This window comes from Rhea americana, unplaced genomic scaffold, assembly GCF_003343005.1.
Source record: "Rhea americana isolate MKP2758 unplaced genomic scaffold, rheAme1 scaffold_19, whole genome shotgun sequence".
Lineage (NCBI taxonomy): Eukaryota > Metazoa > Chordata > Aves > Rheiformes > Rheidae > Rhea > Rhea americana.
In genome coordinates this window covers 692,384-706,802 of record NW_028186038.1, presented here as the reverse complement: position 1 = coordinate 706,802, position 14,419 = coordinate 692,384, and the positions used below count along the sequence as shown (strand labels likewise).

At 34.3% G+C, this 14,419-nt stretch overlaps 1 protein-coding gene across 4 annotated transcripts in view; it reads right to left on the bottom strand.

The window, feature by feature from the left end:
• Positions 1–7,924: 7,924 nt before the first annotated feature.
• ARHGEF3 (Rho guanine nucleotide exchange factor 3) overlaps positions 7,925–14,419 on the bottom strand; it is a 140,090-nt gene continuing 133,595 nt past the window's right edge. For all 4 annotated transcript variants that reach the window (XM_085302340.1, XM_085302342.1, XM_085302341.1 and 1 more), the window contains 3 exons: positions 12,647–12,817; positions 11,192–11,378; positions 7,925–10,235 (listed from right to left, as the gene is read on the bottom strand). In XM_085302340.1, the coding sequence (XP_085158466.1) occupies positions 9,889–10,235; positions 11,192–11,378; positions 12,647–12,817 (705 nt within the window). In that variant the 3' untranslated portion in view covers positions 7,925–9,888. The remainder of the gene's footprint in view (positions 10,236–11,191; positions 11,379–12,646; positions 12,818–14,419) is intronic.

Genomic DNA, 14,419 nt, shown 5'->3' with positions numbered 1-14,419 from the left:
GTCAACAAGATCATCATTCAGTCTCTTCTACATTCTGTAGAATTAAAAGAATAACTAGAGTGCATATAGTCCCTGTGATCACAGAGGTAAATCAGCTTTTTTAAGGAAGAGCAAAGCTTTAAATATAACGCTGATAACTGATATTTCAAAACAATAAATAATGAAACTGCAGCACGTCTACACAGTTGTTAGGTATTCTACTGCTAGAGCTCTGACAGATGAGGTCTGTTGGATTCATCTGCAGTAGTTTAAGACATTGCCACCTAGAGTTGCCCATCCTACACCTGTATTAAAGCCAGTATTGAATCATCCACTTCTGCTACACCCCTGCTGCACAAGGCTTGTAACTTCTGGTAGAAGGAAGGAGTGTGAATACTAATTAATGCTTGAAACTCAACACAGGTGAATGATTTGATATCATCATTGCTAAGAAGCAGAAAAAAACATGGTAAGAGACAGCATAACATTCTAAAATAGATATCCAAATAGAGCGTTACTGTCTTTACCATATGTTAAATACAGAAGTTACTCAGTTGTCTTACTCATTAACAGAATATCTATTAAGCAAATCTGTTTGCATATTCAGAAAGCTGAATCCTGTTATTTCACAAAATAGTATCTTGCTAGTATATGATGTGATAGATCTTTAATAAATATGGAAAAAATCTGTTTTGCGAGTAAATTAGGTAGACTGGGTGCAATTCGGTTGCCTAAGCCATCCTTGATATAGGAAAAACTAAGAACTGTTCCTCTAAAGTAGATACAAGTATAATTGCATTTTTCACAGTAGCACTAGTAAGTGGGGGGTTTGCCCAGGTTCCAATTTTGTTCAACTAATTTTACATAATTTCCTTTGAAATTCCAACATGATGAGATTTTCTTTTTTTTTCTTTTCTTTTTTTTTTTGAGAGAGGGAGTTGGTCTTTTTGCTGGATATTATCGATACACACCTTTCAGTGGTGATGTATCAGAAAAGGGCAACCTGCAATTTGAAAGACATAGGTTTACATTCYGTAAACTCATGAAAATCATGACAGAGCAGTAAAACAATTATTTGTCTACTTTTAAAAAATCCATAGTGCCTAGCACTTTGTAGCTGAGCAGGTCAATTAGCTTCTTGCTATGGCAGGAAAGAGCTAAATGTTACAGCTTCTCTACTCATCATCACAGAATCTACTGTTCACACTCAGCCCAATATTGTTGTAATTTGGCAAAGTAATTCATGGATTTGAAATCACATATCTATAATTTCAGTTAGAAAAATTGCAAACAATGTAGCCTAAGAAAAATTCACTTAGAGAGTCTTTCAAATCTCCTGTGTGCTTAGTTGGTAGTTTAGTTTTCACTAAAGACAGCAAAGACCTTTTTCTGGCAGCTCAGACGACTGCACTAGATCGAAAACTGCCTGCTGACAATACCCTCTTCTTTCACTACCTAGGAAATATGAATTCTTAATGTACACTTTTATAAATGGCGAGCTAACCATTAAAAGTCACATTTTTTTTTTTTGTTAAAAGCTACTGGTTCTGTAGTTGTTGAATAAAAGCATATATTCCTTAGTCATTTACACTAATAAAGTTAAATCTTGATAACCAAGGCTATTCATATTGTCATCTCAAAAGCTACAAAGCTTAAATGCAAAGAGTTCTTCTCTATTCGAGGAATAAATACTTTTGCCTAGCCCTTTTATTTACTTATTTTATTAGCCTCTCTTTAGATTACTTATAAGTCAGAAAACATAAGTAACTTCCCAACATACAACTAGTCTGGCATTATGGTATCCTCCAGAGTGTTACATGAAGATAAACTAATAATTATTAGTTTCTTCTTAGAAGTCTTTCAGTAGCCAGCCAAGTTTAATAGGGTAATTAGTATCTATAACTATAATTTACATAAATTACAGAAACATATCATTTAACTGCAGAAATACAGTGTTCAATTATCCAGAGGTAAAGCACATTGCATTTGTGGGTTTTCCTCTATGGATAATTAGACTRTCTCCCTGAGAATCTGATGTCCTGTCTCTGGAATATTCAGTGGTGGTAAAGAGCATATTAGGGATGAGTCAATATATTATCTGAATAATTTTGCTGTATTTTACCCATTTCAAGTTGAATATCTATCTACAAGAGAAAAAAAAAAAAAAAAAAAAAAAAAAAAAAAGAAAAGAAAAAGAAAAGAAAGAAAGAAAATACCAGTCTAGTGTTACCTAGAATCAAGTCTCTGATGATCCATTTTTACATCTCCAAACACATCAATCTGTTTTATTAAATCTGAACTGACAAAGCTGTTAAAATCATTTATTTTCCAGAGTATGTATAATTTCACTGTAAAACTAGTTCAACTCTTCAATGTCTGGATTTGATTATATCTGAGTGGCCTGCACTTGCAAGGAGGCAGTAATACTACAGAGCTAAGTTAGTGTCCTTCCTCACTCTCATTTGATATATACTTTCCTTTTCTTTGCTATAACTTCCAGGAACATACCTAATGATTCTTTTCTGCTGCAGGAAAACAAATCATTCTATGAAAGACTAGGAAAATGGAGCTGTATTGTCTAGAAAGGAGAGAATAAATGACAGCAGTCATTTAAAATGGAAAATGCTGCTGCAAAGGAAGAAATATCCCTTCTTCATGGCTTCAGTGACTGGGATGAGATTTAAATTATATCAAAGGAGATTTAGGTTAAACATTAGGAAAAACTGCCTAGCAACAGAAGTTGTTAAGTACTAGAAGAAATTATTTGGGCATACTGTGGAATTTCTTGAATCAGTGTTTTAAAGTTAGGTAAGACAAATTTCTTTCAGGAGTAGATTAACATACAGTTAATCTACATCCTTCCAGCCATATTATCTACCATTATTTTTAAAAAGAGTTTCTGAAAAACATATCTGTGCTTTCAGGAAGCTGAAAAAAAGATCTAAAGAAAAGGAGGTCTTGCAGTAGCCATAAATTATCCCCACATGCTCTTGGAAGGTGGGTATACTACCAGTCTGAGTGAAAATGAAGCAAACTTCAAAATCATACATCCAAGCTCTGCCAGGTTTTCTGGTTGAAAGTGTGAAATGACTTGGGTAAAACACTGTTATATATGGATAGGAGGCAGTAAAGGTGATACCCAGTTAAAAAACTCAGATTACCTTTAGAACATATATATCAGTCTAAGTAGGGAGATACGCTGCTGAAATAATTTCATTTTTTAAACATCATGAAGCTTCCATTTTATTCTAAGTAGAAGCAGCATTTACATCTACATTTCTTTACATCTTCTATTTTAAGATAGTTTGGATTTTTAGAAGTTAATCAGTCTCATCACAGCTTCCTGTAATGACAAAGCAAAGATAAAAAAAAGTTTCTGCATAATGACTACATTTATCAATACTCTGAATGAAGAAAGACTGAAAGTTTACAGGACTGGAAGAGTGCTAGGACCTACGATTAGATTCACTAACAAATTATGCCATGTAATTCATAAAAGTCTTACATCTTTTTGAGAAATGTGAATTGTCTACTCATACTTTTTTGATATTGTCAGTATTTTTCTTCAAACACAGTTCTTAGTTTGACGAACTGAAAGGTTTGTCCCTATGGAATTCAGAAGCAGACTGTCTTGGAAATGCATTCTAATCGCACACAAGTATTGAGCACAAATATCTGAGCAACTAATGCAATTCTAAAAATCAACGGCATACATTTAAGTGAGTATGCATGTATGTCTCTATTTGTATGAGTTTATATATGTGTGTTTATATATATRTGTGTGTGTGCACGCGTGCACAGGCACTTAAGAAAACCTAATTTCAGCATGTATATATACACACGACCTCTATACCTCCTTGCTTGTTTGAATTATCATAGCTCTATTGATATAATATTCACAACAGATAAAGACCTTTCCACAGGCATTGAATAGCCAAAGACTTCAGAATAAATATACTGAGTATAAATCTCATATTTCACTGTATTCTAGTAATTCTCTTTCTTTGCATGAATGTATACACATTCCAATAAAATAAATTTGAGAAGCACTAAAGAAACAACTGCAAAAAAAGGCAACAGTGTGTGAAATTATCATCTACTAAAATTGTGCTCCATGAAAAGTATGCTTACCACCTTTTCTCACAAGGAATACTGCACAATATGCTGAAGTACATGATTGCAATGTGTTTAGACATATTCAGTAACTAGAAATATGAACATTATAAACATATATCATACAAATTCAAAGAGCATATGAGGAAATTTTCATTTATCAAACAATAACATAGGAGGTTTTCCTCATTTACCCATTGCTTTAAAAAAATACTACTTGTGCAGTTGCACAAAATTATTTTACATATTAATTAATATAAGCCTGAGGATTTATCTGATAGATAATCACAAAAAACAATAAATCATTACTAAAATTACTACTTGACAAAATGATGCAACAGTTCTGCATCACTATAGTACTATGAAACTTAAATYCTAATAGGTATAAAATATAGCAAGAATCCCAAGTTCACAGAACAATGCTTCACTTAAAAACTACCACAGAAAAAGATCAGTTGAACACTCTGAAGTAAAAAGTAAAATCTGTCACCTTATAGTCTTTCTAGTTCTGGTTTCTGTGGTTTGTGATATTTGCCAAATGTTCAACCATGACTTCCAGGCTTGCACCAAGTGGTTTCCCACTCAAGTACAAAGCAGCTGCAGATCCCTTTGATTCTGAAATCAGATAATATATAGTACATTAGTACTGTAGATTTAAATCAGAGTAATAGCCACAAAATACGAGACATCTGCAAGGGAGAATTGCATAAGCTCCATGCTCAAGGAATAAACTTAGGTGCTTATTCCAGGAGGTACTTCAGCATTCTCTTGTGGGAACAAATGAAGACATGCAAAATATTATTCAGTCTGAGCATATGTGCACATACATTTCATTCAAATAACTAGAAATTACTATTTTATTTTTCAGCAATGACTGATAGATTGATTTTTCTTCAAATGTTCTTTCAAATTTTAAGTATCTTAAGTATTTTAAGTAAGCAAATCAGCTCTAAAAATACTTCTATTATTTCCAGTAGATGGCAGCAATAGCCTGTAAAACAGATTAAGTTATTACAGTATTTTAAAAATTGGTATTCACAAATACACATTAAATACAGAAGCACTGTCATTCTGAAACAAAACAAAATACATTACMACTTCTTCATATAAAATGTTCATCTTATGCAGAAAGCAGTATGCACAAAGAGTGTCAGGAATGTTAAAATCCAACTAAAACACTTAAATACTTTTGGATGCACTAGCTTATAAAAATCTTCAGTGATTTAATTCCTTGCAGTTTGGATGTTCCTGTTTATTCAATAGTTAGCAGTAGTAGATTGAAAGGCTGTGTACCTGTTATGAAGATCACAGCTGTAATACTGAAAGAAGATACTGTAAAGCTAATCTTCCAGTCACTTATTTTTAATCCTTAGCAGACAAAAAAGGTTGGTCTTAAAGAGCCTTTTTTCTCCCCCCCCCACCCTCTTTACTGGCCTAATTTCACTCTTATCTTTTGCTTATTTCTTTTCTCCATCATAGTCATTGCCTGTCTGATGGCTTCAAGCTGTGCTTAGCATGCAATGACCTCAGAACAGGACACTGTTGAAAAGAGGTTCCAACCCTTTGGACTTCCAACCCTTCCAACTGATGCCAAACATCAGGTTGGCAAGATCTGGAACTCTATGCTCAAAGGAAGTGAGCTTTCTTCAATATACATAAACCCATGGTTTCTGACTATTTTAGATATTGGGAATCAAGATAGTCTGATGAGTGCCAGAGAGTTTCACCATAAAACATCAACTTAATCAAAAAGGTCCACCTATTAAATCTATATTTGCAAGTTCTGCTGTATTTCTTGCATCTTTCAAACCCTAGAAATTTCTACAACGGCTCAAGAGACCTGGTTCTCACAATTTCAGGGGCATTCCTAAAACGGTAGCTCTGGTTCAAGTAGATCACGCTGAATACGAGTCACCACTGAGAAATGTCTTCTCTACCTTGGAGCTCAACTTTGGACCCATCTTCTATTTGGTCTCTGGCAACTGACCAGAGCTGAGCTTCACAGGCTTTAAACTAAGTGTTCCCAGCATCTCATAGCAGAACTTTTGTGTTCCAGGGCATAGGTTGTCTTCGTCCTGTTACTGTTCTTCTCAGTACTGAAAACCAAATCCAGGGAATCAAAGAACACAGAGAATTTTCTTTTCTTTTGCAGGTGGTCTCAAAAGGCCCATAAATTCCAGAGACTTTAAGGGCATTCTTTTTTGCTCACCTTCTTCCTCAGTCAAGACAATCTGTGCTTTTTCCTTGGATCATCAAACCTTTTCATAAACCAGGACTACCTTGAGTGTCTCTTCTCATCAGGAATAAAAGAGAAAACAGGTTAATGAGACTTGTCAAAAGGGTATGAAACTACCACATCAGATCTTTGTCTTCCTTGAGAGGAGGACTTCTCATTATCTTCCCAAATTGTGACATCGATCACAGATCTAGAGGGGCTGGAACTCATCCAGTATCCTTGGTATTCCCCTTATTTTGCCACCCCCTCTTGGAGATCTTGGAAGACCTGGACAACTCTGGCTATTCATTGACTCTTGCAATTTTTACACATACTAACCCGTTCTCTTCCACCTTCTGCCCATGGCACTGTTCTTCCATCTGAGACACGAGTGACATAAGATCTTGTACAGAGCTAATGCAAAAAGCTGCTATAGGGTTCAAAGAACAACAAAAACCTACCCGACCTTCTACTTTCAACACACCTCTCCAAACATCTTCCAATTTATATTTCGCACCATCAGTCCAGATCTGACATACCTTTTCCAATCTATTATGGTTCCTCTTGTAATCACTGTCCTTAAGGGACCAATCTGGATTGTTTCCTGAGCATCTGTGTAACACCCACTATAACACTGAAAAGAGGCTGAAGCAGTGTCTTTATCATATAATCCCGTAAAAGTCTACATGGCTTTGAACTGTCTCATCAGCAGAAGGTGGTGGGTAACATGAAATCAGAAGCAATTCTCTGTGTAAGAGCCGTGAAGAAGCCTATGCTTACTGAATGGTTGCTGCACCCATCTGGTTTATCAACACAGCTTCTCAGATTCCATTCTGCTGACACTAAGATTACTAACCACAGTTATTACTGGTCTCTTTTGCACRTATTCATACATCTACTTTTCCCCTCTACTTTACACTCAGCATTTTACATTTAAATCATCGTGCTTGGAACAATTTATTGTACCATCCACCCCCAAAAATGAAAAATCGTTCAAGTGCATCTGCATCTTAAAAGTACCAGAACCAAAACAAGCTAACCAAATCCAAAATGGTATTGCCATTCTTAAACTGGAAAGCTTATTCTTCAACATGATTTGAAAAAAAAAAAAAAAAACATCCTTTATTAGACAAAATCAGTGGCTGAGTGGGTGTCAACAAAGAGCAAAACTGAAACAGTCATACTACAGTGCGTTAAATGCGATGCTAAGCAGGTTGTGAAATAAAAGTCAGTACATAAATTAGTATTGTGAGGTTCATTGGCTGGTTGTTGGCTTTCTACACTATCCCAAAATGCATCATCTTGATGTTTTAAAAAAATATATATTTAGCAGACATTTGAATCACAAAGGAATCAGGAGGGAGAAACTACTGGTGGGATATTAATCTTATGTTACATCTATTTATTAAATTGAATTTATAACTATATAAATGCTTGGGGAATGTAGATTTTTGAGTGCAATGACTAATTTCTGCATTACCGTTTTATGTATAGTAAACTAGAGCTAAATATATAATACCTTCACCAAAAGTAAAGCATGCTTTGGTCACTGTGCTAACCATTGAAATCTTTCTGCAGTCATCTTGCACAAACAAGCAAACCAAATAAAAAAATTCAAAAGTTTTATCTGATTTATTTAAAATGCTTCCAGAAAAGTTTAAGGCTATTATTAAAAAAAAAAMAMAMAMAAAAAAAACAAACAAAAAACCAATACATACATTCTTTCTTTTCTTCCCTAGCCGAACATTTTACATGCCTTTTTCTCTTTTTAAATATATTGCTGAGTAAGTTTTATGAAAACAGTTCATCACCTAATACGCTTTCCTACGCCTTTTCTTCTGTACAATTTTCTTTTCTCTTGTCTTCACTGGCACACTCATTCAGCTCTAAAAATGAAGCAGTTGAAATAAATTACAAAGCCTGAAACAGAAAAAAAATTACCTTTTCTGAAAAACTATAAATACAGAAATATTTTCTATAGGGTAAAACTTACAATATTTTTTGAAAAATAAAGAAATATAACTTGTTTTATACTGTTTACCATGCTGTCACACTGATTTCTGTAATGCACATCAGAATATATATATGTAAGATACTTGACATTTACTATTTTCTGTAAACGTGTGGAACACGAGAAATAAATGTTTTTGGCAATAACTTAGCAGTTTTACTACTTGTGTTGTTACAAGTACTTTGCACAGGTCATCCTGTTTGATATCAAGCATCATTTAAATTTATTAGTATATCAGTTTCATAGCTTGCCATACTACCATTCAGCCGACTGGTATTATTTCTTATATGAAGAAATAAAATATTAGGAAGGGATTCCTGAAAAGTGACAGGATATCAAACTGAGTGTTTTAGGCTGCATTTTTAAGYAACTCATTTGCTTCTCATCATAATGAGTAGATTAAATCAGCCACTGGAAAATACAGTGACATTGCCAATTACACGAGATTAAATACAACAAAAACTTTTAAGACAAAACTTGACAAAAATGTAAGGGATGTAATATATCCTAAAGGAAAATCAATTCCCTTTTTGTTGAAACTTTCTCTACCTAATCCCATAGGATACTTGTAGAGCACCATTTATATAAAATTGTCATTTAGTTTTAAACCCAACTGCATGTAACTGTAAACAGACATTTACAGAAACTTAAATGTTTTAACATTACTTTAGCAGTGTTTAAAACCAACAGTGGAGGTCAGCAGAGTGCAAAATGCTGAAGAGGGCATATTCACAAGAAAAAACTTTCTCAGCTCTTGTCCTGTTTGGGATAATAGAGCTATATATGGCACTGAAAGAAAACTAGCAACTTAAATACCCAGTATTCCCAGCATTTAATTTAATTTGGTGCTGGCTGTGTGGTTTTTTTTTTTTTTTTCAGTTGATTATTTTTAGCATTACATGCTTTGATGTGTAAATCATTGCACCATGCTGACTACTTTTAACTGATCAGATTTTAATGTTGGTTGCTGGATTTTGGTGCAAGTTCTTCATTTTGAAAAATGAAGCCCTAAAGAGTCACTGGTTACATGGCTCACCATCTATATTTCTTGTTCATGTAATACCACAAGAGGTATATAGGTTACTGAAAGACGTTTTTCTTCCCTGTCAAGAAACTATCTTTTCTTTATAGACCTTTGTGAAAACTTATGATTTTGATATCCATCCTGAAACCCCATATTAAGTCCATGTTGTCAGCTGCCACGTTAAAGGGCAAATAAAGCACTTTACAAACTATAAAAAGATTTTTTTTTTTTTTTATGTAATGCACATATAAACAGTAGTTTAGAGATTCTGTTTACAGCAGGACTTTGAGAATAACTGGTCAAGTACCTCTTTCATCCGTCTTAGATGTTTATGGAATATAATCACAGGATATGAGTTGCAAGAGATTCCAGCTTACACAGATTGGCATTTACAGTACTACACTCATAGGTACAAATACAAGGAGGACTGTGTTGACACTGTCACAAAAAAGTATTTTAAAAGTGCTTCTCCAAAGGGTTCCATGTATGGAATGCAAATACTGTACAGGTAAGACACACATTTTCTTCCATGAACCTTAATTTTTGTCAAACATCAGTTTCTATTTGTTTTTCACTTTCACAAGAGTTTGTCTGCTCCATGCGTTCACAGTCCATGTTGATCTCGCTCGTGTCCATACTACAGTCTGACTCGCCGTCTGATTGGTCCATTTGCTCAAGGGTGGTTTCTCCCTGTGATACTCTGCTTCCATTTGGTGACAAAAGAAAATGTGCTTCTGAGTTCAGCACTCTGGCTTTTCCTGCACACGTAATCTTTTCTTTGGCCTGACGGATACAGTTAAGCCACTGCTGCTTGTTGAAGGAGTCATTGGCTTGTAGTGAGTGAGACTGGCTTTGAGATCCACTTTTGAAGCTGACTCTAAAGAAGTTTTTGACTGGAAGAAACAATATATATAAACATGCTGAATGTTTTGGATGAATGAATTTTATAATAAATGAGTACACTAAAGATAAGAGAATCTGCAAAATCTGACTTGTGTTTTCTTGCCAATACCATGTCTGACCAGTGAGAAGAGTATGCGTATCTCTGTGTTCGGTAGTGCACAGAACAGCAGCACCACTTCTAATAATTCATTTTTGCTGGATTAAACAATTTTGATTCTGCCAGGTATGAGCTACTGTATAGAGCCTTAGTGCTCCTCCCAAACTCATCTCGCTTCACTGCAAAGCAGATTTCCAGAATCTCCAGTGAATATTGTTCCCTGTGCCATCTGGAGATTGCCTCATCTCTTCCATTCACATCACTAATAAAGCTACCACACAAAAAACTCTCGAAGCTTTCACAAGACAGCCAAGATTCAAAGGAGACTTGTAATGGAAACACTATCTTTCTAATATGTTTAACCAGAAGGACATAAATTCTCATCTCTTCACATGAACAGGAATAACTGCATGAACAAGAAGAGCTGCACCCCTAACACTGAGTGCTACATGAACTATCTGTATCTATCTAAGCCTTAGCTATGGAGTAGCAATTAATGCCATCATAAAGTGGAAGAGTCATAACTAAAGCTTATCTTAAGATTTCAAAATATATTTCCTTATAATTTTGTGGATTTGCTATTATACATTACATAGTTTTCCCCTTCCCAATGCAACAGAGAATAAGGTGTGTGGAGGACTCCCATTATCAATATAAAGGAATTTGAGAAACAGTCTAAAAGAAGCAAGTTACTACATAGTATAGCAGTYTGAAATAAGAATCAAGATTTTGTATTTAGGGAATGCTATTTTTTAAAGAAAACAATGAGATATCTCACTGGCAGCTGCCTCAAGCTTATAATGATTTCAAAAGAGCACATGAAAAATATATCAAAAGGTGCAGTCATACTTCTCTCATTGTTGCTAAATGCACCACGTATGGATCCACCCACTCGCATCTCTCCATCTTGCAAGTCTTCTAGCACAAGATCCCTCACTGGAATTGGCTGCCGGTATAGCTGGTAGCAGAGCTGTTCATTATGGGTGATAGCTCGAGTAATCACTAACACTTCTTGAAAGAGGAAGACATGCAGTTTCTGTTAAATAGTAATGTATAATAAAGTATTATTCACTCCTTGGAACATCATTAAATCAAGGTTATGTAAACCAGCATATGTTATCTGAAGTTGAAATAAGCATTGCCCCCTTCCCACTGTTTAAATAACTTATGACTCAACATTTAAATATTCATGTAGCTACACCAATTGAAAGAATTATAAAATTATTTTTATGCCCTCTTCCCAGTATCTCATGCCATGATCCTAATTCACCTTTTAAAGTTGAGGCCTTTAAATGTTATGCATGAAATTTTAAAGCTTTCTCTATTACAGTGCCTTCTGTTTCCTGATAACTGTAACAGCCTGCTTATGAGCACTCTTATTCTGACACCCACTTTAATTTTTCTCTGTGTACCACTACTCCCTGTTTTACTAACAGAAAGGCATTCTTATTCATCCAGCTATTTTCAATGAGCAATTACAAGCAGTCCTTTTACAATTCATATGCTGTCCACAGACATCAGCTTTGTTACATCTCTTTGAAGCTCAGAATATTACATTTGCTCCTAGGTGACAAAAGCCAGCTATTAACCTCTTATATTTAATGTTTCTCCTTATGTTTTGCAATCTCCAGTGGCTTCCAATAATAAACAAACTGAATTTTTAAAATCATTTCATTTGAAACCTTGCACCAGTATTATTTATTTTTCCCTTTCTTTTGCTGCCAAGGTTTTCTTTTCAATCATGAGTAATTGCTCTTTGTTTCTAAAGCTGATCTGACTCTCAATCTAAACAGACAGGTGGTTCAGTTTTAAGAACAAAAAAGATAGATATACCTAGTATATTTTGAAATTTGATCGTTTTAAAACTCACTAGTTTCAAGCCATCAATCATGAAGTTTTGCAGATTCTTCAAAATGTAAAGCTTTTTTTTGTTATGGCTGATTTCAGTGGGAGTCATATGAAACTCCTTTCAGTGGGGAAAACTCTTGTTTGGTGGAAAAGCTAACACTTTGTAACAGCATGTGTAAAAAGGAGACTGACAACRTTAAGATATAAATGGTTGGAGATCAGAAACATGTATGTCAAGAGACTGACACATGTAGTTTTAATACCTCCATATATCAATATCCGACTGTTGACTAGAGAAGTGCTGTAATAGTTAGCAGCTAATACTTATCAACTTCTTATAGACAGAGCTGTAATGTTATTATATAGTACAACAACTTGCAATTACTCACCACTAATATGTCATACAAAATGAAGTGATCTTCAAAAGTTATTTATGACAAAATATTTGTTCCTTACCACTCCCCTGTTATTCTTCAGTTCACCATGGCAGCACACAACACGTGAATTATCAATCAATGAGTCTCTTTGGCCTTCTTCAAGATAAATAAGTCTTTCCTTGTAATACTGGCATTCAGATTCACCGGTCTTTATGTTGATTTCAGCCACTATACCCTGAATTATATTTATCTGTTGAAAAGCAACAGTGAAAACACACAAACTTTAATTTGACAGTCCAACACTCAGAGCTATCGTCTTCTAACTTAAACTGTAGCTAACAATAAAATTAATCTTCATTTACAGTATATTTTTAATGAACTCTTTGAAGTCCCTGTCTATAACAGTATTAATATCAGCAATAGAATTGAGCAGACTACAGTGTATATAGGTATTTCCGTTTTATCATTTTTTTCTAACTATTGTTTGAAAATCAGGTATTTATCTCTTTATATCAAACCTAAGTATGTCGAATTAAGGTAAGAGATGCAAGAAATACAATCAGAGATGCATTTTTGTCAGCTGAAATGTGCCAATAAATGTCACAGGACAAATAACTTGCTTTAATATATTTTATATAATATAGATTGCAACTATCTAAAAATTGCTACATTGTATCAAAGAACAAGAAACAAGAACTCTCAAGATCCTCATTCTGCAAAATATGCAACTGGCTCAAAATATTAAACAAGTTTTCTCAACTTTTCCTAGTTATGAAAGTTAGTCTTTGGAAATCAGGTAAATTAGTTTTATTTTTCAATTCCATTATTTGCATATACCTACAACAGTACAGTTAAAAGGAACAACTATTTTGCCTTTTTAAAATAAAATAAAAGAAAATGAAAACCTTTATTTCTTCTATAAAAATATGCTTCCCAATTTACCCAAATGCTTTGCATTTTCTAAGACCTTGAGATGATTATATCCCAAACTTAAAATATGGCTCCTTATATAGGGCACATGGATGTGAAGTTCTGTTGGTTTCAGTCAACTGTAACAGTGATCACAGATTGCTTGATAGAATTCCTCTATTAAATAAGGTGGTGGTGATGGGGAGACAGGCTGAGACATAATTTAAGGTTGTCTGACCAAACAGATAACTATTCAATAATCCACTGAATCAAGGAGATTTATATTGGGAATCAGGTTGGCCTGATATGCTTATAGCACTTTTCTAGGCACGAAGACAAGAGTACTTCACAAGCCTAAAGCACTGTTCAGAGCTAACCACATATAGTAATTTCTGTTTCCTAATTTAACTTGGCAAATGTACAGTTTATGAAATACATCACCTCAAAGATAAACAGTGTTCTGCTGAAACAGAATACCACAAAGCTATATAAGGCTATTGAAATATCAAGAAAAAGCCTGATTGTATTTTTTTTTAAACAACTACCAAATATAAGTAAGCACTGGAAGAAAGCATTTCAAATATTTTTTTTAGAAGCTCTTACCAGACATTATGTAGAAAAACATCAAAAATAAGCAGAAGGATTCTTTGAGATATTTAGAATTGTGTGTGTGTGTTTCAAAAGAACATTTACAGGGGAAATATACTTAGTGTAAGTACAGATTACATATAAATTTGAGCATCCAAGTTTTGGATTTTCACCACTGTTGTCCACTCTTACAATAGAAAAGTTGAGCTGGGCAAGGGATTTGGAGAAGGAACAACAGAACAGTACAGCATACATGTACTTTGAAATACGAGATTTCCTGAGAGAGCAAGCCCATCATTTTTCAGCAAAGAGAGGCCAGAATCTATGAACTACTTAGATGTAGGCAAATCAAAAA